This window comes from Anopheles cruzii, chromosome 2 (genome assembly GCF_943734635.1).
Source record: "Anopheles cruzii chromosome 2, idAnoCruzAS_RS32_06, whole genome shotgun sequence".
NCBI classification, from domain to species: domain Eukaryota; kingdom Metazoa; phylum Arthropoda; class Insecta; order Diptera; family Culicidae; genus Anopheles; species Anopheles cruzii.
The window spans coordinates 32,808,198-32,835,952 of NC_069144.1; the positions used below are offsets into that span (position 1 = coordinate 32,808,198).

The 27,755-nt window shown below is 50.6% G+C and overlaps 1 protein-coding gene across 1 annotated transcript in view; it reads left to right on the forward strand.

Moving 5' to 3' along the window:
* LOC128275728 (homeobox protein caupolican-like) overlaps positions 1-27,755 on the forward strand; it is an 87,135-nt gene that overhangs the window by 56,774 nt on the left and 2,606 nt on the right. The window contains exon 4 of the mRNA XM_053014340.1: positions 15,905-16,227. Coding sequence (XP_052870300.1) covers positions 15,905-16,227 — 323 coding nt within the window. The remainder of the gene's footprint in view (positions 1-15,904; positions 16,228-27,755) is intronic.

Below are 27,755 nucleotides of genomic sequence, written 5' to 3' on the forward strand. Positions count from 1 at the left end.
GCGGAACGTTCGGGTCGGCCAAATGAGGCAGTAACTCCCGAAAACATCAAGCAAGTATTGAAATTCGTGATGGGTGACCGCAAAATAAAAGTGCACGAGATAGCTGAGATGATGAAAAATCAACTGGTAGTGCATTTACTATTTTGCACCAAAAATTTGATATGAAAAAAGTTTTTTTCAAATGGGTGCCGCGTTTGTGCACATTAGAACAAAAGCCACCATGGCACAATTCAATCAAAACGATGACCAAATTCAACGAATTAGGCTTCCAACTGCTTCCTCATCCTCCGTACTCGCCGGATATGGCCCCCAGCGACTACTGGCTCTTTACGGATCTCAAAAAGATGCTCCAGGGAAAAAGATATGGCTCGAATGAGGAGGTGATCGCTGCTACTGAGGCTCATTTTGAGTCAAAAAACAAATCGTGCTACAAACATGGCATTGAAAAATTAGAGAAGCGTGGAATGATTGTATTACACTTTAAGAAGATTATGTTGATGGCTAATAAAGAGTTTTGCCGATAAAATGTTGTTTTCATAGTTAGTCTCGGGACTTATTGAACGATATAACAACTGATGACAAAATGACGCCAAATTTTTGTAGAAGTTTCACAGACAGTTGAGCAACGAAACGAAAACATTCTACGAGCACCACACACGGCGATCATTCCGGGAAGTTTTTGATCAAGAAGGCCTGTAACCGAGCGAAGCTACTAGGATGAAAACTAAAACGCATCATCTTTGGTTCAACTTCAACGTCATAAGAGCGATCCCGATTCAAAATATCGTGTGAATGAAAATATGTCTGCTTGCCACCAGAGGCCTTCTTCGTCTTAGCCCTCCCCCCGTGTCTCGTCTTTTACCTTTCTCTCTTACGCCCACGGCAGTTTTTTGTCAAATTACCTGCAATCAATTTAACGTTGTTACGCGGTGTATCGCATCGTGTCTTGCGCATTAAATTGATACTACCACAAATGCAACAATCATAAATCTGGCCACTACTCAATCGCTCCCGTTGCCCCGTAGGCCCCGTTGCCCCGTTGTATTGCGTGCCAAACTGTCCCGCGAACCCGGGAAGGGCGACGGCGGCGGCGTACTGCTTCCTACTCCTGACAAACTTCCCAGTTCATAAAGGCCGGCGCTAACGAGGAAGTAGCACAGTATGCGTGTCGGGGAAAAAAAAATCCACAAAAAATGACGCGGATCGGTTGGCGTGTGTTTTAGCGTGCCAACCGAAAAACACAGTGTTTGATCGGATTCACATTCCTGAACATGCGATTGGCTTTTCGTGACGGGTCGGTATCATTCATTCTAAATTTTGCTACCGGTTTTTACCCGTTTATGCCACGACGACCGCCAACGGCGCAACGGCTCGTGGGGCGGAAAATAAATGCTGTGGTACCTTTTCCAAATGCTCCCTCCTACTCCCTCTTCGTGTCTCTCTTTCACGTTCCGGCCGCTGTGTCAGCTTGAAAAGGTTGATTGGATAAAATTTGTCATCCAAAAAATAGGCAGCCAGAGCGGATCGATTTCCAATTCGGGACCCGGCGGGAATCAATGGCCACAATGGCAACTTGGGTTTGGGTGGGAGATGCCGCCGCCGTTTGTTTGACATGCATAAGCCGAGGTTGTTTGACTTATCTAATTTTGTATGTTCTCGGCTAGTTCCGTTGGCTTGGGAACGCACACTATTATCGGGTGTTGCTTCAAAATGTTGCACACTTAATGAGGTGTGAAACCATGTGATATTCGGTGCTTATCCTTGCTGATATTACGATAAGTTATGGCACTGACAGCACTGACTGTAGAATCAGTGCCACAAAATTGGAAATGTCACTGCCGTACGGTTGTCCGCCATTCAAGGGTATTTTATATCCCAGACGCCTGCCGAGTTCATCACCGATTCGGGCAAATGGTTAGCGTCCAAGAGGCCCGTCGGCCAATAAATCATGGCCGAAAATCCGTCCAGCGATGGTTTATTGCACGTCAGTTTGAACTCAACTAAAAACACTCAATTATAGCCACCAATCACAACCAGCCGTACCGAATAATTGCACCGCAATTAAGTGGCAATAGATTCGGCCCATCCGAATCACGTCTGCGGATGCGAATGCGAGTCGGAACTCCCGAATAAATCTTTATCTCTTCCGAAATTCCGTACCCAACTCGGAGGAGAGCGAGAAAGGAAAGAAACACACCCAAGACAAATGCATGGCTTCCGCTGTGGCTGTGGCTGGCGCCCGAAAGGAGGGTAATTTGATTTATCACACTTGGAAGTCTATCTTCATGTTCTTCTCTCTCAAGTCACTTTTAGCGCCCCGGACTGTGGCGCGGAGGTACGAGGCGCGGAGGGGATTAGAGCCACGTCGCAACCAATAGTGCTTGAGAAAAGCTTTGTCGCGCGCGTGCACGGTCAACAACGAGGGCCAGAAAGCTCTCGAGTGAACAATCGGCTAAACAAGCGCAAATCATATTTATGGGCAATGCTCATGTGCTGCACTATCGACGGGATTGCCCAATTTGACGAGGACGAGCAACGGTCTAGCGTGGCATGATGGAGTAAACATTCGATGAACATGGAAGGTATCGATAGAATCGCTTCTAAGAATTCCTCGGCCGTGATATCTTCCGAGAGTCGCAATCTCCACGTTGCGCCATGATGGCTGGGAAATTTATCGCCCCGACCCGGCAGTGTGAGAGACGGGACGGTTCAGTTCCGTCCGGCAGACGCTTTTCCCAATCCTCTCGTTCCAACCGGCAGAAGGACGAGAGCTGAGTTTCCGATTTAATACCGATGAAAAATCGTGTTTTGCGTTTCCTGTGGCGGAACGAAATCGAACGGCAGTTTGCGAGCGTTTTTGTCGAGCTCGGAAATTTGTCAGTCCTCTCCTGTGCGATTCCGCGATAGCTGGGCAACCAGTGAGGAACCACTCATGGCTGGGAATCCTCAATCTGGGGTTTCGTGGGAGTTCTTCTATAGGACCACTTCTTCCCGCGCACAGCACAGTAAAGTGTCCTGTGTTTTTTTTTTCTCTGACCGACGACGCTTTTCGTGGACCGTGTTAGCAGTTTCGCGGTACTCTAGTCGCCACGCCACTGTCCGGGGAAGATTTTTTCCGGAAAACTGTCAACATATTGTACGCGGACGGCGGACGTGAGACGAGCATATGAGCAAAACACCAGACGACACCATGTCGGATTTTCATTCAATTTCACATCCACCGTTATTGGCTCCCCCGTACAGAACCGTCGGCCGAACGAACCGTGCTCTGACGTAGTGTGACGAGCGCCGAGAAACGTTATTGTTAACTGCCACCAGATTTTCCCTCCAGGATAAGCGCATGACAAAAAATGGCGGCTATTTACACACATATGGGGGGCAGTGTTCGCATGCCCGAGTGTATTAAAGCCAAATCGTACGTCTGTTTGCAGCATCCATCCAGTTTTCCCCTTTCTAGACTATCTTTGTCTCGCCCAGGTCGTCTTCAACCCACCAAAACCTATGCCGACCGCTCCGATCCGATATAGAACCTTTTCTGTGCCTTTGTGTTTGTCAAATTGAATGCGGTCCGACGCTTTTTGCATCTTTCCCGGGGCCTCGCCAGCGCCAGGCGCCCGGGATTCCGGGATCCCGGGGCGCACTCCTGAGGCTCACCGTGAACGTTGGTAGAATATTAAAAAATACGGGAAAATTGCCCAGGTTACCTTCGCGTCTCAATGTTGTATCGAATCTGTGGGTCCCTTGAGTTTCGGGGCCGTTTCGGGTTGGGCGCCGTGGGTAAATTTGAATCTCCATCACCACATCGACGTTTCGGCTCTGTTGGGGGTTTTTAAGGGGACATTTTCCCACCGAACAGGCGTGCGCCATACGCCAGCAGAAAAAAAACACCAGAAGAAAAAAAATCGCTCGAAATCGCTTCCCTTTCTTTCGACGAAAAACGAAAAAAAAACCGGAAATGGCAAACACAAAAGGGATCAACAACAAAAAGAAACACACAGGAACACACGGGAAACGATGCAACAGACCACTTCGTTCACTTTCAGGACACGCGCGCGCGCCTCAGGGAAAGTAAAAGTTTTTGAATTTTTTATAGGCCTCTAAATCGTTTTTCAATTTTTTATTGAATGATATTTTATTACGCCTTTGCGAATTGTGACGCGAACGCGGAGGCAGCCACTCCACCGGGAGTACTGAAAGTTCCTGGAGGCTTTCTTTCTTCGATCGCTCTTCGAGGCTCTTGCGCGGCCCCTTTCCCGGATACAAGCCAATCATCGCGAGTGATGGCCGAACTGGAAGTTGTTTAGGAGTGTATTTATTATGTGTTTGTACTGTAAATGGACGCCGGAGACTGTGCGAATAATATGGTATACGGGGTTAATATGCAAACGCAAACGTTGAAACGTGTTTATGATACTTTGCTGCTGCGAATGATCTGCCCACAGGCGGAGGCGCAATCGATGCCATCATCGTGCGTTATAATGAACCTTCGCCTTTCTCGGCGCACTTTGCCACAAAAGCCGCAGCCGATGGGCCACACGAGAGCACTTGAATTTTGATTTTATAGCACACGTGCACCTGTCGTACACGGCCATGTAATGGGTACCGTAATGTCCCTACGATTAATAAGATTTAGACCGACCGGACCACAGGCGAGTTCCTGCTCTCGGTGGATATTACCGACGGCATGGCTTACTACACCAGCCCACCGACGGCTTCTTCTTGCGCTTCTTATCCCTTGGGCTCTGCATCAGTAATATCTCTGTTGCTTTCTGTGACGATGTGTTTTTACGAATATAAAAAGTTACAATACACAACATTATTGTTGTAAACGTTAATAATAACATTGGAAAAGTCGCAGATAACTTCGGGTATATTACGTGTTTGAAAAGAAGTTATTATGATGTGGTAGTGTTTAAATATCTGGCCGCCAACCGATCTTCTTCTGAACTGGGTCACATGTGTTGGAGATATTTCCATACGCTTCTAAACTACCGTCAGTTTTGTTTACAACTTATGGACTTATCACTAAACTAAAATTCACCGAAGAGCAGGTCAAAATACTTAAGCATCATAAGAGCACTTCAGATATGTTCCCTTCCTAGGCACGCGGCACTTTTTCATTATTTCGGACAATAATTTTATCGTCATTTCCACATGCATCCGCGTCTCTCTTGTTGTTGCGGCCCCGTTAGTTGAGAAATGACCACAAAAATGATCACCAAACTCCCGAAATACGAGAAATAGAGAATGGATTTTTAAAGTGTGGCGTTTGGCAAAAAACAAGCAGCTCGTAAAAGAACTGAGCTTTCTGTACGTACCAAACCTTGGCCCGTTGGTTTGTGAAAAGGGAAAAAAGGCCCGGTGCTGGCCCGCAAGTTTTCCATAAATTCGCTCCCCCCGCAAAAGGCACACGAGCCCGGGCCCGGCCCAGACTGATAACGTTGAGATGGCGACGAGATGTTGCCGATTGAATCGAGCGCCATGCTAACGAACGAACATGTCCCCGGAAAAGGGGAAATAACATTGCCTTCTACAGGGTGGTCAAAAACGCGTGCACATTTTGAACTACCCATTATTTCACGTTTAAAACGTCAAACTTGATTCTAAAAAATGTAGACATTTAGTAAACACTTCCAAGTTTACGAAATGGGTCGCTTTACGCTTGAAGAAAGCTGGGAAATATTAAAAGCAGCCCATTTGGTCGACCCCATTTTTGAGCACATTTTCGACTGTCTGTTGTCCTATCTCGGCAATAGCAACATTAATTTGGGTCTTGAGGTCGTCAATAGTTGCTGGTTTGTTCGCATTACATTTATCGTTCACCGCTCCCCAAAGATAATAATCCAAATGCGTCAAATCGCAGATTCTTGGAGGCCAATTCACATCACCATTTCCGGTGAATGTTCGATTGTCGAAGATGCGGCGCTAACAACCGATCGTGGCTGTCGTTGTAGGGCACCTAGCGCCATCCTGTTGAAGCCAAATCTCGGCTAAGTTCTCAGCATCAATTTCGCCAAAGAAACAATTAACCAACATTTCTCGGTGGCGTTCGCCATCGACGGTTACGACGGTTCTTTCTTCATTCTTTCATACGGCGGCCGATGATGCCGCAAGACCAAAATCTGCACCGAACAGTCACACGTAGGGAGTGCATTGGCTTCTTTTGCACGACGTGTGGGTTTTCCGAACCCCAAAAACGACAATTCTGCTTGTTAACATAACCACCGAGTTGGGAATAAGCTTACATGAAATGTGCTTTTCAAATATCGTACAGTTTGAGATTAGACCTACCACTTTGGAAGTAAGTTTTTAATATTTCCCAGCTTTCTTCGAGCGTAAAGTGACCCATTTCGTAAACTTGGAAGTGTTTACTAAATGTCTACATTTTTTAGAATCAAGTTTGACGTTTTAAACGTGAAATAATGGGTAGTTCAAAATGTGCACGCGTTTTTGACCACCCTGTAGCTGCAATGAGCCCTGGGTCCTGGACAACACAGCAACAGCGACGCCCGGCCCCGTGGCGCTCGGATCGGTCGCTGGACGTCGGGGCAGCACCGTCGGAACAACAGCCAGAGCTCCGGCGGACCGCTTTTCTTCCACGACCGCCTCGGCACAAGGTGAACGTCGGCGTCTCCGGCCCATCGTCGCTCGGGTACTTGCATTCATCATTCCCTCCCCGGCCGGCCGACTGGCTGGCTGGCTGGCCGGTGGAGTATAATGTTATTCGCTATTATCATAAAATTAAATCGATTAGGCGCCGCCATTTTGTTTCACATGTATAAATTGAATAAATTTAAAGTGATACCACGGGCGACGACACGGGGACTCTCGGTGGTGCGGCGGTGAGGGATGGAGGGCTTCTGGGGATGAGGAGTGATCAGGCGGACACCAAGAACACACGCACAGGACGTGCGCACACACACGCACAGGACGAACAGGCCCCGGTTCTAAGACGGCCGCCTGGGGTGGAATACCCGGTGTGGATAGGGGGCCGTGAGATAAATTTGTTCTGATGAAAATGTTTCAGTATGCTCCACACAGTGGCGGTGGTGTCGGTGGCGGCGGCGGTTGTTGTTTGCAAACCCTTTTCCTTCGGTGCAGTATGTTCACACTCACACGCACACGCAGCGAAGCGAGAGAGGGGAGAGGGCTGACACACGCAAACACACGCACGCAGGCTGACGGATGGAGCATCGCAGCATGCTGAAAATGCTCGATGCTCGAGCAGCAGCAGCAGATTTGGCGTTCGCCATGGCGATAGAATTCCCGAAAGAGGTTGCCAGACGCCGCTCGTCGGTCGAGCTGTCGGTCATGTTCGGTGGTGTGCTTGTGTGGGTAATGCTAATAGAGATAGCAATCTACGACCCCTCTCGCCACTCGCCACCGCCCCTCCGTTCCGTGCGCTCGGTGACATAGCCGCCCGTCGTCCCCGTCGGTTGTTGTAAAACAAAACTGGCAACTGGGATTGATTTTGCCCGTTTGGAGGTGGTTCAATGTGAAGAGGGAAATTTAAGTTTTCCTTGTACCTACACCACGTCTTATGAGATATGCCCCTCGATGGGTTGCGACTGCCACCAACACAGCCACACTACACGCTTCGTAGACACGGAATTCCTCCTTCGGCGCACGGCGACCAGAGCAAGTACGTCGCCGAACATAAATGCGCATGACTATTTCATAACAAGATTTTCTCAAATTGCCTATGCTATCGTTCCTCTTTTTTTTCGCCTCTGCTGGCTGCTTCTGGCACGTTTGGTTGCCATTTCGTTGTTCGTTACTGTTGCTCGTTCATGGCCGGTGCTCTCGGGGGGATAAATCTCCATCCGCCGCCGCTCGGTCACGGCGATTTCACTCGGCAATCCGGCAATGTATTATTGCGCGGCCGGGGGGATTTTGCGGAAAAGTCCCGCCCGATCGCTATCGTCTGTAAACCTGTAACGCCCCACCCGGAGCGGGCAGCGGAGTGACCGGCGGCGGCGGAGCAGCCGCAGCATTGCTCCTGGCGTTCATCATTCAAATATGGCGCCTGGTGCGGTGTTTGGCGACTGATTTATCATTTATAGGCGAACGCTGTCATACCGATTTTGCCGTTCTACGATTTTTGCCGATCCATAAAACGAACCGTCGGGAAATTTATTTTTGAAATAATACTTCCGTTTGTAAACATTTTGCTTTGCCACACGGTTACAATGTGAGTCGACGGCGAGATGTCGGCTTCGTTTAAAATTACATGTTAATTAAAAAACCGGAAAGCTCAAATATTGGCACTACAGAGAACATCCAGCGTAAGTCTTTTGAAATTTACAAATACCTTCAACATACTACTGTGTTCAAAAACTATCGAGAACCAGTCGTCTTCGATTATCCAAAGAATACTATTTGAATGCTGGGAGACATTTGCGTAAGGTTTTCCCCCAAAAAGACTGGATTTGTGGAAACCGGCAATTCTTGTTTCGATTTGCTCGTGCTATTTTTGCATCACATTTTGGTGATCATTTCACGAACATTTCATTAGCACCATAAAGGCTACACAAAGCGTAAGCTTCGTGTGGCTCCATCTATAGATTTAGAGGAATATACAAAGATTTTTTCAGTCACAAGCGAATTCCCGATAGTTTTTGTCCACTGTAGTAGTTTTAAAATGATTGAAAAGTTGGGAAAACAGCGCACTCAGTCATCCACCAGGGAAACGTTGATATCTTTTCCCATAAGCAAAACAATAACAACACTGAAACGAGTAAATACAGCGCCGAGAAATGGGGAGAAAAAATCAAAATGTCACTGACAAGTGGTTGTCAATATTAGCTGGCCAACATTCCATCGGTTCTCGTTCGGGGCCAGCAAACGGCCAGACAAATACGCGTCCTAAGCTCATACCTAAGCTCCGTGTTTGCCCCGGCGCTTTGAATATCATGTTATCAGCTTGCTCGACACAGCATATTTGGCATCATCTCCAGTGTTTCACGCACGTGGAGGATATGCAGGCCACTGAGGCTCAGGCTGAGGTCGTGTGCTGAAGCCACAACTACCACGGACGGCAGTGCGCGCGGCATCACACAGGACTTGGGACTTGAAAAATTCAATTTGTTTAGACGCGACACAAACGGCAAAGCAGGCGGTTGCCAGTGCGGGGGGTGTAGTCTGGCAGAGGAGGTACAAGGACAACAAATTGTTAGGTCCGAGCCTGATGGCGACAGGGCAACTTTGACGAATTTTTAGAAAGTGATGTTTTCGTGTTTTATTGCGCCTTTTTGTCATGCATTATTTGCCATGGTTTTGGGAGCCGCCGCCGCCGCCAAGCCGTTCGCTTTCAGCCGCATGGGCGGCGGCAGGATATTGTGCGATGACGACGATAAAAATAGCTGCACAAAACACATGACAAGTTCAGTAATTGAAACGAGCGCACCGAGCGCGCGCCCGAAGAAGCAGAAGAATTCGTATAAATCGTGCCCGAGAGCCTCGCGCAGTGTATCAGAAAGTATCTAAAATTAAAATGAACGTCCCGTGGATCGGCGGCCTGGCTGGGAGCAACAGCCATTTTCGCGGTTTTAGAACATGGTACCATTAGCTCCTGCGCGATCGACGTCGGGGTTCACCATCCGTCCGTTCGTCCGTTCGTCCGTTCGTTCGTTCGTTAGCGACTTTGCTATTTGATGTTGTGCACGGGATCGTTTATTGGCGACGGTGCAAAGGGTTGCGCAGAAAGAGGGGGCAGCCTGCGGGGGGGAACGCTAAAGGGTGAGGAAAATATCATCATCCTCCCGTCGGGCCATGTTGGCCCAAGTACTCTCGGGAAGCTTATGGCCTCTGATAGACACATGCGTCGTGATGAAGCGAGAGGCCGGGCCACGTTGCAACGGGTAACGTGTGTTCGTCCCGTACCGTCCCGTGTTGTTTCGGGCGAAAAGAGGACCCGACCGCCGGGCAGGCACTTCCGGGAGCGAGAACGGGACGAAATGGCCACACCGTGCTCCTACCTGGGGCACCGCGAGCAGGTTGCTCCTCCAGGGAAGACGCCTAGTAGTAGGTAGTGATACATGTGTTGAGCTTAATTGTAATTTATGGTACATGTCAAAAGTGCCCCGAAAGAGCACGCTACGCGAAGGAAAACTTTCGCTTGTAGTAGTAGTGTAGAACGACTATTAAATCTATTGTTTCACATTCATTTTTATGACCCGGACGAGAACCGAAAACGACACGGTGTTAAAAGTGTTGCCCCTGGTGTGCTCCACGGACTGGCGGCGGCGGTTCGCGGCGTGTGTGTGTGTGCAAGGGCGCTCGAACGATCCGAAGGATTCGCCTGCCATAGACCCCCCCCAATAGAGACGGGATAATTTAAGCAGTGAACGAGAACGGTAGCTTTGAGAAGGGTCCAAGTGACTTTTCCGTGAGTGAAAAGCAAAACTTTTGCTACAGGGGCGAGAAAATGAATTTAGTTTTCCAAACCTAGCCTCGCTATGCTCGCTCGCTCAATTTATCCGCAGCGGGCTAGACATTGCACGACTACTGATTGTGGACTTGCTTTAAACTTTTCCCACCAAGAACTTGTAACGCTACCAGAACTTGGAACATTGAACGGTTAAAGGGCGGCGCTTGATCTGGGCGCGAAAAAATAGTGAAGTCGAGCGAAACCAAGCCTTAATTTGCGCCTTTCTGTAAAGTAAGTTTTACCCAAAGTTAGTATTCTTCAGGAACTTGTTTTTCTGTCATCCGCATTAGCTGTAAGATCCGGTTGTGCGGGATTGGAACAATATTTTCCCGTACACAGAACCCGGATGAGTCAACGGATTTGCCTTGTCAATTAACACATAAATTCCATTTCGTAGCATGCAAATTGGCCCAAAATGAACAACAAGGAGCAACAAGCTAACGTGTGTTTCGCTCGTCCACAAATCAGATAACAAACTTGACACAACGAACACCCGGGGGGGCGGGTGGAAAAAAAAGTATGTCTGTCTAATAATAGGCAATCAAATGCACGTAGCACCATCGCCCGACAATTGTGAAATGGCGGTCGGGACCATACCATACCTTCCATACACAACTTGTTTGTGTGCGATACAAAACAGTGTCATTAATGTGTGTGTGTGTGATGTAACAGTCAAAAGCGCCACTGTGCACTGGCGCGATGGCTTGAGCTGCAAATCACTGGCCATGTAAGGCACTGCCTACTACAGCAAGAGTGCATTACTAGCGACCCCGACGTAGGCTAAACCCTTGTCGTTCCACGCTGGCCCGGGATTGTAATTAAATTCAGACGAAAAAGCATGTAATTAATACCTAATCAAATATGATAATTTGTTCCTCTAGTGTGCCGTGGCCGTGGCGTGAATGCGATGGATTGCGATGATTCCGTGTACGGCCATCGCGTACGCAGATAAAAAGTGCATTTCTGTGTCCACTTTGCTAGATTGCTGTCGCTGTTGTGCCAAGTTTCTTCGCTAATATGCTCGGTGAATATACGGCGCACATCGAATGACGTGTGCATCTGTTCACTCTCTAGACGTAAAGGGCAACGCGCGTTTGGACTTTTATATTTTGTGACCAAAAAAAAAAGAATGAAATACTTCCGAAGCAATAGGATTTTTGGCCTACTGTTCCGGTTACTTTGGCCACAAACTAATGGCAAAATTTAGTAGACGAATTTATCAAAAATGTTGTGTTCGATTGCGTGTCACCAGAAATGCACGTCGCCGTTGCCATAGTTTCACACTAATTTGACTACAAACATGGTGTAAAGATAAGCGGCGAGCTTAGCAAGAAAAACAAATTGAACGTATGTTTGCGAGCTGTGCAGCTATTTACATGATTTGAAGAAAACTGATATCAAATCTTACCCTTGGTCGCTTGCTAATTTGCAACATGGCACAATTTTGCCGTCAACTAACACTAAATGCTCTGTGGGCTCGTGTTATCGAAGGACACATTTGTTAACATGCATGTTTACGCGAATTACCACCGTAATCGTACAGTCATTTCGAGGAACAGTTGGAAAATGGGCACAGGCTCTACGGCTCCGTGATAATGTTTTTGAATGCCTAATTAACTGACTATTTTGACTGATCCGACGCCGTCTAAGGTATTTATTCTGAATACTAGGTTGTTCATTATATTCGGAGCTTCGATAACAGAGGGCTACGATACGATAACTGCTACGAGTCTAATTTTTTTTTTGTCATATTGGTACACTATTCAAATGAACGTATGGAAAGTTTCATTTTAATCGGTCACTTACTTTTTTTTACAAGCCTTTTAGTATCGACAGTATTTTTGTCACGTCACAGTATTCCTTACAACTGCTATGACGTCATCATTTGATGAAAACCGCTTTCCGCGCAGGATTTTTTTTAGGTTTGAAAACAGATGGAAGTCACTGGGGGCCAAATCTGATGAATAGGGTGGATACTCCAACAATTTGAACTTTAATTCATGGATTTTTGCCATTTTCAAAATGCTCTTGTGACCTGGTGCATTGTTCCATTTTTAGTGAATGCGGGGACCATTTTGCAAACAGCGTTGAGGAACCCAAAACTTCAGTCAAAATATTGGTTATACTCCTCAATGAGATGGCTAGGCATTATACTAAAACTCATTTAGTGATTCGACGATTTTCCAATACGACATCCGGTATTTTTTTTACAATTTTAGGAGTTGTGTCTGTTTTTTGACGTTTTTCACATGGATCGTTTTAAATGCTACTACGACCATGTTTAAGCTCAGAATCCCCTCTTTGAACCCCCTAATTAAAGGTGAAGAGTCCTTACATACGTTCAACAGTCGTTCATAATTTTCCTTTGCTTTTAAACCTTTCAAAAATAAAAATTTAATCACTGCACGATACTTAATTTTTTCCATTGAAAAAATACTGTGACATGTCGATACTAAATGGCTTGGAAAAAAAGGAAGTAAGCGATCGATTGAAATGAAACTTCGCATACATTCGTTTGAAGAGTGTACCAATATCACAAAAAAAATCAGGCTCGTAGCACCGCTCCTTGATATCGAGGCTCCGAATATAATGAACAACCTAGTACTCAGAGGTTTTCATGTACACAGATTTTTGTTTCTACAGGTCAAAACATTCGAACGGTTGTTGCTCTGTGTGCACTTCATGCACTCGTTTGTCACCGCGGCCCGGGGTGGTAGGGAATAAGAAATTTTAAATTATAGTAACGTTGAGGGCTACTTAATCATACACAATTTATTACGCGCCTTCGCAAGAACCATCGCCATGTTTGGCCATCGGCCATCGAAGGACCGAAGGGAAGAAAACAGCTTAAAAATGGTTCCTTGAGCCGTATCCGGAATGTGTTAAACAACGACGGCCGGCCAGTGTGCCTGGCACAACCCGTTGCATACCGAAAGGAGCTGCGTGTACAATTAACTGCTCACAGCAATAGCTCATCCGGGACCTTACCGTCGCGCGTCCACCACCCCGTGGCCGTGGCCACCAATTTTTACATTGAGTGGGTGATAATGGATGTGCGAGCGTGGGGATTGGGGTGCTGGGTTCGTGCGACATCCCGCGGCGTGAATAAGCACTCGACCCCCGGCATCCGGCACCGGCCAATGGCAATCAGCGCCACGATTGGGCGCGCATCACGAAATTAGTGCAATCCGTGCGCGCGTGCGTCCTGACTGTGAAGCTCCCCGCAGTGTTTGCTGGTGATGCGACTGGCGACTTATGCGCATGATTGACGCATGAGCCTTGGGTTGGGCGTGACAAAAGCCGCATTTCGCACGACATTTTTCGACTCTGGTGGCCACTCTCGAAATTAATTCAAGTCTCTGAACCTCTGAATCCACCTGAAGAGAGTGTTTCGGACAAAGGTTTCGGACCACCGCGCGCTCCGGTCCACGGCTGGTCGATTATTATTCGACCCTAATTAATTGGTCCTCGTTATTGCTATTAATCTTGATTTTGGTCCCATGCACGACATTACCCGGCCCAGGCACCAGGCCGACCGATCGCCCGAGCCCGTCCAGCTTAGCAGCTTCTGTGTAAAGCGCGGCGCATGATTGCTCGGCTGGAAGCGCGGCCTATCATAGCCCCATGCCCCATGGGAAGGACCCAGCAGCGAGAACCGAACGGGGGAGAAAAAAGAGAGAAACAAGATCGTTCTGACGAAAATAATGTAGCCGACCGTGGACGTCCCGGGGACGCGCCCCTTGGCTACCGGTTGCGATGGTCGCGATTATCGGCGGTGAGTGATCTCCCGGCATGAAAGCCGATCAGGACGATGCCTGCGCCTGCGTGGTCGGAACGGGAGTGAGACTTTCCTGAATACACGGGTAGACCGATCGAGACCGATAACATCTGTGTGTCTGTGGCCAGGGAATTGATGCTCATTTGGTTTATCAAATAAATAATGCTACCATCGCGCGCGCCCGTGTGGTGGAAAGTGACCGCCCCGGGTCCACCGCTCCGGTAGCTCCGGTAGTTTTCAGGCCCACCGAAGGTGGTCCAGCATATCTATTCGCCGTGGAGAGCGATGCTCATCCATTCTTGCGCCTATGCGCTACCGGTCTTACCGGGCTGCCCTCCACAGGGAGTTGGCGAACAAATCGGCTACATTGTTCGCCAAGTAATCGGCGATCGGCAACGGCATTTAGGAGCCGTCATTTCGCGTGGCTACTGTCGACTCCTGGTCCGAGACTAGTCAGTCGCCTGGTGGGGCCGAGGGAATACTAAATACTTGGCGATCACGCCGATCACGCTTGCTAGTCGTTGGTGGTGCATATGCTCGTGAGGCTCGATGGGACGATGCTTTATTGTAACAATTTGTTTGCGAACGATGACGAATTTATTAGTCACGAATTGACCCGAAACGAATAATTCATAGGGCGAATAAATTATCCATTTAGGAGACCATAACTCATGCTAGTGTGTGAGAGAGAGAGAGCGCAGTGGGAGCGGTGGCCACCGGGAGGAAGTGAATGAAATATTAGAAGTGGGCCACTCGAAACCTAGCTGTGAAACGGTTTCATTCGCATGCAAATGGACGAGAACCGGGGCGTCCAGAGTTGGGCGATAGCGTAGCGATGATCCGGATCGAAGCCACGATCAAATACCGGACCGCATTCGCTCCAGCTCCGATCCACGACGGGCGGGGAGCAGCACGAATCGAACGACAAACAAACAAACAAATAAATAAATAATTACTTTAGATGTAGATTTATGAACCGGGCCGGGCGCCCCGTACGGAACGGGTTGCGGCAGGATTTGAGAGGCCGCTTTAAACAAAAAAAAAACGGAACGCTTCGGTGAGACACACGATCCGTGGTGGAGGAGCGCGCTGGTGGGGCATTTCTTGGGCATTTCGTCGCAAAGCAGACGCAAAGTGTGACATGTCTCGCGCCGCCCAACCGACCGGCCGGCCGTTGCTCCAGCCGATCCAGCCCGGAGCCGATCTCCGGGGTCTTCGCTCCGGGCCTGCTGGTTCGGTATGATTTATGATTATGAATTTTCGCCCTACTAAGAACCAACGGACGGGACCCGCGGGCTGAACGACGGGGCGAATGCACGACGAGTGAGCTCTAGTGAAGCGGCGAGGGACCAGCCACCGGCGCGTTCTTCGGCGCTGGGGAAGGTCGCCTAGAACCGTGGACCGTGCCGTGGTGGCTGGTGAGGCTCCTGTAAAGCAAAAACAATTTGTCATTTTAATGGTGGTGATACTTCTTCTGCCGCTTATTAGCCCCGGCGTCGCCCGGCTGGCATCAGCTGGCATCGGCCGCGGGCCGCTGCCAACTGAGCTCCACCTGGGCTCCACCTTGCTGCCCTCGCGGCGACTAGGACATCGTTTTAATGCACCTTTAAGTAGTAATTGTAGTAGTTCGAAAAAACCGAAACGGCACACACCGTGTTGCTTACCGTTCCTCCGCATCTCCCTTTCGCTACTTCCAGGTACGGCGCCGGTTACGATCTTGCGGCGCGTCGGAAAAATGCAACGCGCGAATCGACCGCTACGCTGAAGGCGTGGCTGAACGAGCACAAGAAGAACCCGTACCCGACGAAGGGCGAGAAAATTATGCTGGCCATCATCACGAAGATGACGCTGACGCAGGTGTCCACCTGGTTCGCGAACGCCCGGCGACGGCTCAAGAAGGAGAACAAGATGACGTGGGAGCCAAAGAACAAGACGGACGACGACGACGACGCGATGGTGTCGGACGACGACAAGGACAAGGACGACCTCGACCCGGATAAGGGCGGCCGCGATCACAAAGGTAAGCCAACGGCGGGGGTGGTGCTATAGGCGTAGGAGTCGTCTAGCCACCGAGATCAAGTGGCGCGGAGATGCCAATTTTTCATCATCTGCCGAAAGACATTGCATTTCCCAGCAATTCTCACGGGAAAGTCCTTTTCCTCGAACCCCGTTTTTCAACGCACACACACGCCCACCCTAGTGCGGGGCGAGTTCCCTCCGGTTTCCCTGCGATGATGATGTTTACCTTTCGCATTAGAAGCATCACTCCTCCGACGCGCCACACGCGCCAACTCGGGGGGCGCTCGGGGCGAGTGTGGCGAATTCACACACGCGGGATCTAAGCTGCTGCTGCTGCTGCGGAGGGTGTTGGGAGGGAAAACTGTGGAACCGATAATGCCACGGCTAAGTGATGATCATAATCACGCCGACGGCGGGCGACGTGCTTTTAGGGACGCCAGGCGCGTATGCGGACCCGCGGGGAAAGCACTCCCGGAGCACTGTTTGCCGACAGGATCAGGACCGGGGGACCGTCTTGCCACTTTCCCTTTTCGGTCCTTCGGCCGCGGGACACACCTTACACGGGCGGGCGGCGGCGGCGGCCGCGGCCCGTGGGCCGGTAATTTACGACGTTGGCATACGCTTCTCGCTGGAAAGTCATTTATAATATGAAACTTTAATGTGTTTATTAAGGGCCCCGCTGATGGGTGGTGGATGGTTGGCTGCGAATAACTGAAACTCAGCCTCTGCCGCCCGCCCGAGCAACAAAAAACACGATTCTTGTAGCGAAAAATAAAGGAGAAGAAAAAAGAACACAGAACACCGGCCGGAACGGGGCCGGAGAACTTTGGCCGCGCTTCGCTGATTTCGAAAGACGGCCCTAGACGGCGCGAGCGCACGGTGTGGCAACTAAGTTCGGATACTTAGGAGCGCAAAATCGGAGCGACTCTAAGTTCTGTTGATAGAGTAGTAACGGGTAACTGCTCGTCGTCGTTGTCATGCAGCAGGCCCCACGGATTCGATTCTCGAGACAGGCATGACAGGGCAACCCCTTTCGTAAAAACCACATTGTTACAGAAAGCAACAGAAGAAAAAGAAGAAATTTGAACGCTCATTTACTCTTTCTTCCACGTTCATACTCGATTTAGAACCCAATTGTTACCAATAGCCGCCGATATTGGTAGAGCCAGCTAGCCGCCTTGCATGCCAGGCTGCTTGCATGCCAAGCTGCGAACAAGTTGCAGACCCGCTTACGAGCCAAGCCAAGCCAACGAGCCAAGAGAGATGATCACCGATCGACTCACGAGTGAGAGAGATAGGATCATCGGTCGACACTCTCTGGGACACTCTTGGCATTACGAAAGAACCGGGAGTGATAAGCGAAACGCCGGACCAGACGGACTAATTTTGAGTCGCTTCTTTCGGTTCGCTTCTTTCGTGATCGATAATAAAGGACTTCAAGATACGGAACGGTCGCGGTGTTTGACTATTACCAACACTCAAAATTATATCCGAGAGTGTTTAGAACACTGCAAAATTATTGTGATATTGACATTGCAATAACACTGCAAAATTGTTTTCGGAGAGTGTTAGGAACACTCAAAGGTGAAACAAATCAAACCCCGGCAAGGGGAAACCAACAAAATCCCGGTAAGGGAAAACCATAGTGCGTTCGTCGTGCGTGAAAGTGAGTGAGCGAGCATGAAGTCTCAACGCGGTGCAGCATCCAGTGGCAGGATGACGCCAACCCAAACGGATGGTCCCCACAAGCAAGTGGGCCGAAAGGGGAAGGCGTCGGTATCGGCACCCCAGACGGATGGTCCCCACAAGGAGCAGCAGCGGGCTGCAGTAACCCGCGGCAAAAGGACGCCTACAAGAAGCGTCGCCAGCACGGGAGCGATGGCGACGCGATGCGTCCCCGGCTACCGGGAAGCAATGGCCCCTACGACAGGGTCAGCGGCCGCGAGAGCGGCGCGCGCCGAAGACGAGATAGCGCAATACGACCACCAGAGTGCCTCGAAGGCAATGCCGAAACCGACAGCGACGGAAAGTGCGTCGGCCGCGGCCTCGAGTGAAACGTTGTTGCGCACGATGATGATGGAGATGAAGGACGAGATGAGAAAAGGGTTAGCAGAAATAAAGAAGCGCGTCTTCGAAGAAAAGATGCGCGCAATTAGGACGAGTGAGTGGGTGGCCGAAGCAAGCCGATCGCACCGTAGGCACGATCGAGCGGAGCAGCGTAGCGACAGATACACCGACGCAAAAAGTTATCAGGACAAATGTGGCGGACGGTACCGAACCGACTACAGCGTGCGAAGGGAAGCACCACGAGTGAGCCAGCTGAGTGCGTACGATAAATGGGAAGAAGAGAGGCAGTTCCTCAAATACTACCTCGAACCTAAGTACGATATAATCGCAGCAATGGATGAGCGGAAAGGACGCCAAACGGGCAATGTGAAGCCGATCGCAGGTCCAAGCCGTCGGCAGTCCGCGACCGTTACGCAACGCCGTGCCAGTGACCCCTACGCCGTGCAAGTGGACGACATTCGCCCAACGGCGGTCGCCAGCCGAACGGTGGCAATTTTACCTCCGACCAAAATGGCCAACAGGAATCGCTTCACGACCACAAGTAAGCCCTCCACGCACAGCCAAACAGGCCTTGCCGAGTGTGCAGCAACGGTACCCGGAGCAGTGTACGGAATGCGAGCACCAACGAGACCTTCAAAACCGATCGGAATTGATCGTAGTGGTACGGTTCGGGACAATTTCGTGCGTGTGATAGAAGGACCGCTACCTGCGTTGGAAGAGAAGAACACTGTCGCGCTAAGGGACGAGAGTGCAACGACCACCAAGCGATGCGAGGTGAATGGATGTGTTAGTATCCTGCCGCCAACGAAGCCATTCGGCCGCAAGAGCGGCGGCATCACAGTGTTTAATGGAGACGACAAACCAACGACGCTCGGTGTGTCGGCGAAGAATAGCAGCCTAAATACGAGCCGCACGAGACTCAACGGCAGCTTACGGGGAAAGGAGGCAAGGAAGCCAGACTTGTCAGAGGAGCAATCAGCCGATCGTGCCGCGGCTGCAGTAGATCAGGTGTTCAGTGCGCGCAATCTGCTGCTGCAGGATTTGCGCGTGAATCGGGATCGAGGTGAAGCCGGTGACGATGCTGACCGCCACGGCAACAACAGTCAAGGCGCAGCAGCCACTGGACTGGTGGTACCCGGTGCAGCTGCCCCGTGGGCAGAGCACTACGAAAAGAAACGTAATCGCAACTCGACTGAGTGCAGCAGCCATAGCAGCGAAGAGGACGATGGAGACAGCAACGGAAGCAGAAGTTGCAGTGCCGCCGGTAGCAGCAGCAGCAGCGACGAGGAGATCGGTGCCGACGAGGCGCCACACGGCCAACACGGAGCGCGAGAAGGTGCCGATGGCGCCTTATCCGCTCTCGAAGGCGTCCACGTTCGTGCCGACGCACAGCAACTACCGAAACCACCTCCACAGGCTGTAGTACGTGAACCAGATCGCGCGCTACAACCTCACGACGCGGCTGTCGATCGCGACGAACCTCCTGCTGACCCCGAGCGGGATGGCCAGGAGCACGGCCAAGTACTCGCACTCCGGCGAACTGTTGGCGCTAATGAATCTCGGGAAGGACGCGCCGGACAACACGTCGGCCGACCGCCTGACCCTGAACAACTGCTAGGCGGTGTACACTGCGGCCAAGGAGCAGCCACCGTCGGGCGAGAACCGGCGCGCTCGGAGGAGCCCGCGGTGACGGCCAAATGGGTGGTCGTCGGATGCATCCTAGTGGCGAAGCGGGCGCAGCTGGACAATGCTGATGGCGATGGCGACGGTGACGCGGCAGGAAGAGATGCGGTCGGAGGTGGTGATCCCAGCCACCCGAGCGGCGGAATGGTCCTTGGCCACATAGTGTTGGTACAGGTGCAAGCGATCGTGGCGGCGTTCCTTGTGTCTATCTTTGTGACCACCGTCGGTTCGATCATGAGCGGCGAGTCGTCGAGCATGTTTACGGCGACCACTTCGCGCTTCGTTCTCGACTTCGTGCGCGTGGCCGTGAGTTTACTGTCCCATAAGCTTAAAATGAGCTCGGACAATCTAGCGACGCCGTTAGCGGCTTCCATCGGTGACGTGGTAGTAATAGCCGATCCCAAGCTACCCCGAAACTACTGGCCGAAGGGCGCGGTGGACCGAGTGTTCGTCAGCAAGCGGGACGGACAGGTTAGATCAGCAAGCGTCAGGACGGCGAAAAACACTTATGTACGACCCGCCACGAAACTCGCCGTTCTCGACGTGATGCCATCCGAACCCAAACAAGAACGATACCCGGCCCGGCAAGGGCATAGAATTAGGGATGCCCGGCGAGGGCATAGGCACGCCCGGGAAGGGCATAGGCCGCGAGGCCGCACGAAAACCCTAGAAGAGAGGTACTAGTAAATCGCGAAATACGTAATAATCAGGCCTCACCAAAGGCATTAGCAGGGAGAGAGGTTGATAGCGAACGTGTTGATTGAAAACGTCACGTAGAAGCGGGAAAACAACAGCAACAGACAGCCTGACAGACGAGACAAGATAGCGCAGGTTAACAATACACAAACTGTCAGGCGCGGCGGCCGCTAGCAGGCTATCGTACGAAGACGGCAACCGACAACCGCGTCGTCGTACTGGGGGGGAGTGTTACCAATAGCCGCCGATATTGGTAGAGCCAGCTAGCCGCCTTGCATGCCAGGCTGCTTGCATGCCAAGCTGCGAACAAGTTGCAGACCCGCTTACGAGCCAAGCCAAGCCAACGAGCCAAGAGAGATGATCACCGATCGACTCACGAGTGAGAGAGATAGGATCATCGGTCGACACTCTCTGGGACACTCTTGGCATTACGAAAGAACCGGGAGTGATAAGCGAAACGCCGGACCAGACGGACTAATTTTGAGTCGCTTCTTTCGGTTCGCTTCTTTCGTGATCGATAATAAAGGACTTCAAGATACGGAACGGTCGCGGTGTTTGACTATTACCAACACCAATGGTGACTAATAGTCTCGACGGAATTCTTAATCTGACCTGCGAGTTGTTGCTCTTCTTTAACGAACTGTTCGCTTTACTTTGCCTGTATCTTTGTGTTTCGGCTCCAAAAAGCTTGTGCCAATAAACAGTCTAAAGCTGTCTGCACACTAAGACCGGAAATTTCGGACCGACCGACCGCTTCTTCGACGGTTTCACACCAATTTGCCGAATTTGGGAACGTCAACAGAAAAGTCGTTCGCCCTGTCGTTTGGGGGAAAACATTGAGACACCTTGTGTATTTTAAAACTAATCGAAGACTACTTTATTGAGGTTTTTTTGTATCACAAGCATGAAAAATAATTTTAACTTAATTATTACATGTAATACAAACACAAATTCATCTACATAAAACATAAAACTATTTTAATTCTCGCACCGAAACTCAATGTAACTTGAAGTTGCAAATATAAACATAAATAATCTGTCAAAAAACATAACCAACAAATTTCGTCCCAACCAACTATATGAACCTTGGCCTGCGTTTCTCTGCGTCAGCTGCGTAACGTTGTAATTTTTCTCAACTTTGACGTCGGCGTTCGGCGTTGACGCCGACAACCGGTGCGAAGTGCCCCACACAATCCCATACAAGACAACGCGTTTTTACGCGTTGCTACGTCCCGAAAGTTTCGTCCCCGGTGTGTTTTGGCCTTAAAGGTCTCTGTGCCTGATGTACCAGGTTCTATCTTATAAAATACAGAAACACCACGATATTGCAGGAAATTGTCCTTCTCATGTGGGAACCACTAACGGACCAATGAATCGGCCAAGAAATTTCATCAAAATGCCCTACACTAATCGACCGAAAATGGATGTTGAAATGACTCGTGTCCTCATTTAAGTCCAGTACCGAAACACAGTGGTCGCACTGTGTCCATCGCGCGCTCGAGCGTATTCCAAATAGCGTTTCATGGTTGCCGCAACACTGAATAATGGTGCGTTTAATTGTGTATGGTGGCCATTCCGACCGACTTGGCACATTGGTCTGCTGAAAGGTGGTCCACGTTTGTACTAGTATAGTGCAGAGCGTTTGGAATAATCTGGCGTTATACAGGACCTTGATAATCCCAGTACTACAAACTACGCATCTGAGACATGGACCCTCCGAGAGGAAGATATTCGACAATGGACAATAGAGAAGCCGCCTTAATAGTAGGCTGTACGATGACGTCACTATCTTGGTACAGCGCATATCCCTCGCAAAGCACCTGGTGGGGTGGTCATGTCATGAGAATGGCGCGGACGTAGTAGGCCTCGTCAAAGATGGCGAGACAGCTTCGAGTGCGATACTAGATGGCGCACAATCGCGAGCAGTAGAGATATTCCCTGTTTACAGGCCAAGACAAAGTAAAGTAAGAATGATTTGGAAGACTCTACTCCAAGCCATAGCTTTGGGAAGATGTTTCTGGTTCACATTTTAGTTCTTTCCGATGTACCACGAATGGACACGAATCGATTTGTAATGAAAGCGAACTACATTTCCCAGGACCGTTCTATGGTCTCGGGAGTTCCACAATACCGCAACCATAGAATATTCGGTATGGACTTCACCGTCCTGTCCTGTCGAAGAAGGTGGCTAGCGAAGATATTACATTACGGTGTAAATGTCTATCGAACGACGTGGCCACCGCAAGGCAAACCCTTCAATTTAAATAATACCCAAAATACCGCGACTCGCGCTTCCTCGCTCCCGGCCAAGGCGCGGTGCATAAATTGGCGGTGACGGAGCGCGGGTGGGTTGGCCACAGACTCGTCCTTTGTGTTCGCCAAGAATTGGACCCGATCGGACCGAGACGAGGCGGCATTTAATTAATTGATGAAATAGGGACGATTTTAATTAGTGACGAGTTGGCGGGCCGCGAAATGTGACCGGAAGCGAGTCCGTAGAAGTCGCCGTCAGTTCGGTTCCAACTCACTTCTACGATCCGCACCGCGCACCGGTGTGCGGAGTTCGGCGAGGAAACAGCTGCTAATAGCGAAACTAATCCCCTTGACACTGTAACGTGGCCAAGTGACGCAATCTTGTCGTCTCGTCAAATCTGACTGTCAAATACACAGCTCGCCGGATGGGTTCGGATACAAATTGAAAATGGTGAACTACACCGTACTCCGCATCTCCCATAATCCATCACCATCTGGACCGTCGGGGTGAGGCGAAAGCGGGCAACCGAACGGGCTCAAGGGCGGTGGCCCACTTTTCTACCCCCGGGGGCCTGTGGTGACACTTTTCGTAAAAATTAAAACCATTTCATCCATTTGACAGCCGGTTGTTACGGCGGTCGCCGCCTTGCAATGGCCACCGCCGAGGGTCCCGGGTCCTGGGCCCTGGCCGGAGGAATCGAAATGGAATCATTAGGCAATGCATAAATGCGATAATTGAAAGGCGCAAGCACGGCAAGAGGCAGAAGCTGCACAAGAAGCGAAAGAGGATCCAGCCAGGATGGCCGGTCAGGATGGATCGGAGTCATCTGTTCACTTTCCACCGGAGCAGCGAGGGGTGCCGGGCCGCGAGGTGCCCTTGCTGTTGATTTGAGGTTCACTGGAAACCCAAAACAAACCCCCGGGAGGGTTTTTCGGCCGACACTTCGCACCCCGCCGGGCCGCGCCGCGGTTCCGCGCCGCCGAGCCAAGCTCCCTGCGGGCTTATAAAAGCCTCTTTATCGAGTCTGCTGCTACAAAGCCAGCTCGAGGAGCGCAGGGCCATCAACGGACGTTGCCAAAAACCGTGCGAAGTGGCAGCTCCGGAGACGAGACCGACCGACCGGAGAGGGTCGGTCCCTGCCCCGGCCCCTGCTGCCGCCCCTGGGCCAATGAATATCTAAATAACAAGTGGCATTTTCACTTAACTTAATCGGATAATGGATATATTATCACGCACAGTCATCAAGATTTCGTCCTCACCGCCGCGCTCCTGCGCCCCGAACCGGATCTTCGCGCCCGGACCCGGAGAAAACGAGATTTCAGGATAAAGCATCCCTCCCTCGGCTTTCAATATTCACGCACACCTCGGCAGGGGTCGTGCGCCGAGATATTTTATTGCTCACTTTTTTCACTGGCGGCCTGAGCTAGGGGCCCCGCCACACACCGCACCGCACCCCGGGTCCCCGGGGATGGGCTCCCGACCAGAAATTCCCATATGGCGGACCGTGGCTTTTCCGCTTCACTGGAACCGCCCGGCGATCCGCACCCCAGCGTCTTGCGTGAAAACGGCCGGAAAACTTCGCCCAAAAAACGCCCCGGGGGGGAGGGAGCAACGCGACGCCCTGGCATGGCTCTGGCAGGTTAAACGAGGACAAGCGGGGCGAGGCCGCCCGCCCTGGTGCCGCCTGCTGCCGCTGCTGCTGGTTTCCCTTCGCCGGAAGGTTCGCAAATTGACTTATTCCGATTTCCGATTGTTGGGAAGTGTCAGAATTCCCGCCTTGATTTGCCTACTACCGTACCGGGACCCCTCTCCTGCTCCGGCTCTGTCGGGTGTCCGATTTCGTCACCGTCACGGCAGGTGCCCGAATTTTTGGGGAGGTGAGCGAACTAATGGCTCACCGGCCAAGTGAGCCGTAGCTCAGCGATTCGACACACTTTCGTCGTTGTTGGAGCACCTACTCATAGTAGACCATTCCGAGCTGAGCCGACCGTGAGGTGACGAATATTCGCCGTTAGCCATCTGCAAACCGCGCAATTAACAGTATGACGTTAGAAACGATGAACTCGTACTCGTCGAGCGGTCCTTCAGTGTCGCTTCATTAAACGATTTCATCGAATGTGCATTCAACGGCCGACAATAACATGCCGATAGTGACGGTCCAATTTCAGTACATATTTCATGTGGCCAGACCCCCCCCCCGAGCAGGGCGGCGGTGCGAGGAGAGACACTCCATAAATTACCGCAAAGTCCGTCCGACGGTCCGACGGACGAGGAGCGAGTGTCAGTTTGAGTTTGGGTTTCCGGTTGAGAAAATCATTTCAGGCCCGGCATCGATTGCCGATTGTTCAACATGGCGCCACCACGTTGGTCGCAAACGGTTCCCGGGCCCGGCCAGAACTGGAACCGGGAACCGGGGAAGGTGTAATGTTTTCAATTGAATGAAAATCACATAATATCACTTATTAAGACTCAATTCATTTTCTCACCCTCTGGCGCGCGCAGGCCACTAACCCTCGCCGGTTTTCCCGGCATCGGGTCGGGTTTTATGTTTCGCCGAGCGAGGGTTGTTTCGCCCAGCCACGCCAGCCCGGATGCGGAGGCTGGCGGAGGCTGGCTGGCGGCGAAGCGACTAACGAACCATTTCGCTGCCTAAACGCCGAGCGAGTCGAGGGGTCGGCCGAAGGGTCGTGTGTTGGTGCTGAGAGCTGCCAAAACGACACCCCGTTATGTTTTGGGAGGGTTGACCCGGCGCGTTCCGGTGCGTTCCGGGAGGTGAGCCATTTTTTGGGCTCCTCCCGCCAGCCCCGGAGTCATTACGGGGCGAGGGTCGCTGCCGGGACGGGTGTTTACTGTTATTAGATTTAATTCACCATATCAAATTGTTGAAATAAGTTTATTCAGGGTCAATGATTTTTATTAGATTTCGAATGGAAAGCATATTCGTTTTCCCGCAATTCGCTCGCTGACGGACGGACTGGTTGGTTGGTTGGCCGTCCCCAGTGTTTTGTTTCTCCGCTGGCCACAGGACTGCGGCTGCGGTTGCATTGGGGGTGGTGGTGGTGGATGCCGGGTCGCTACAACTTCGGCACTTACCACCCGGGCGGCGCCGGGAGAAGAATGTCACTGCCGAGTCGAGTCGGGTCGGGTGAGAATCGGTTACGATCCCCGGGCGGCGGCGGCTCCGATAAATAATCGTGTACGTGATTTATGACTTTTCTTACGCACTCGGCTCGGCCCCACTATCCCGACGCCCACTGCTCCCGCCAGCCCACTGTATGTAACAACGTTTGCCCGTTGGCCACGGCCACGTCCTTTGCAAACCACTGTGCGAAACCCCGATCCCTGATGTCGTACATTGTATTTACAAAGGATATTGTATTTAATCCTTTTCTTTACCGCCACGTACCTACGTGCGCCTGCGTGTGTGTGTGTGTGTCGTTTGCTGGGCACTTGCCACTTCCGGTTCCAGCCGAACGCGCACCGCCGCCGCCGGCACCACCGCCGGAAGATCTGGTGGACATGATTTAGGTCCTGTGTCGAGGATAAACCCTTTCGATGGATGTGGCGCGCCCGAAGGAAGAGTGTAAGGAATGCTACAAATTTATCTCCAATCATAAACACACTTGGCGCAACATCTTTCCCGCCGGACGCACGCACGACGAGTTCCTCCTCCGGCGAATAGCTGGACAGTTGTTCTCCGTGGACCCCGGTGGACCGGTGATGATGATGATGGTCGTCTTAAATCATGCGACATCGCCGGCTTCTGGTTCACGCGGCTGGGTTGCTGGGTTTCTGTCAACGACAGCAGTCATTGTGTCAGTTGAAGCAACCGAAAAAAAACAACAACACACAATTGTTAGGTTAACTGCCAGTACCGGCCATAGCCACCGCGTGGCTCATCGTTAAGCAAATCGATCAAACGATACGACACAGAAACGGGGTAACACATGGGCTGAAAAGTCCCAAGCCTAACACGTAAATGGTGCTAGTCACATTGCATTATTCACTTGTTCGGTGAGTAGTAATCTTCAAAGCTGTTAAAGTTTCATGATGAGTAGAATCATAAGTTTACGAGTTATTGTGACACTACTTTTGTTATTTTCGAAACAATGGATCACACACAATTTCGTGTTTTAATTTTACACTGTTTCTTGTTGAAAAGATAGATCGCAATTTTGATCTCTGACAGCTGTCAAATTGGCTCTAGCTTGATTGACGTATACACGGACGGATCGAGTGCTTCAGTAACGTCACGAACTAACGAACAAAGAAAACGTTAAACAAAATCACAAATCTGTTTATGAGCGAAATGCGAAGTTGCGTCAGTTGGCTGACGCGTTTGCTCTCTGTTGACCAAAAATAAGAACGTGTTGATTATTCTGAGCAGTGTTTGGAAATGTTTAAACGTAAGAAAGTGGAATTTTTGCATCGATTTGTGACAATGCATGGAACATGGATTCATCGCTTCACTCCGGAATCAATACGATCGTCATCTGAGGGGGACTGGAGCAACTGGCGAACCTCGTCCAAAGCCCCCGAAAGCGCAACAATTGGTTAGAAAGGTTATAGCATCAATATTTTGGGATGTGCGTGGTGTAATATTCTTCGACTTTCTTGAGTAGGAAATACCATCAACAATGAGTATTATAGTATTGGAGCGTTTTAAGGCCGAAATTGCTGGCTGTTCACGGACCTCAAAGAAATGCTTATCGGCAAGAAATTTCACTCGAATGAAGAGATTATCGCTGAAACTGAGAGATATTTTGAACCAAAAAATAAATCGTTCTACAAAAGCTTGAGATGACGTTTACGAATGAAGCCAATTTTGA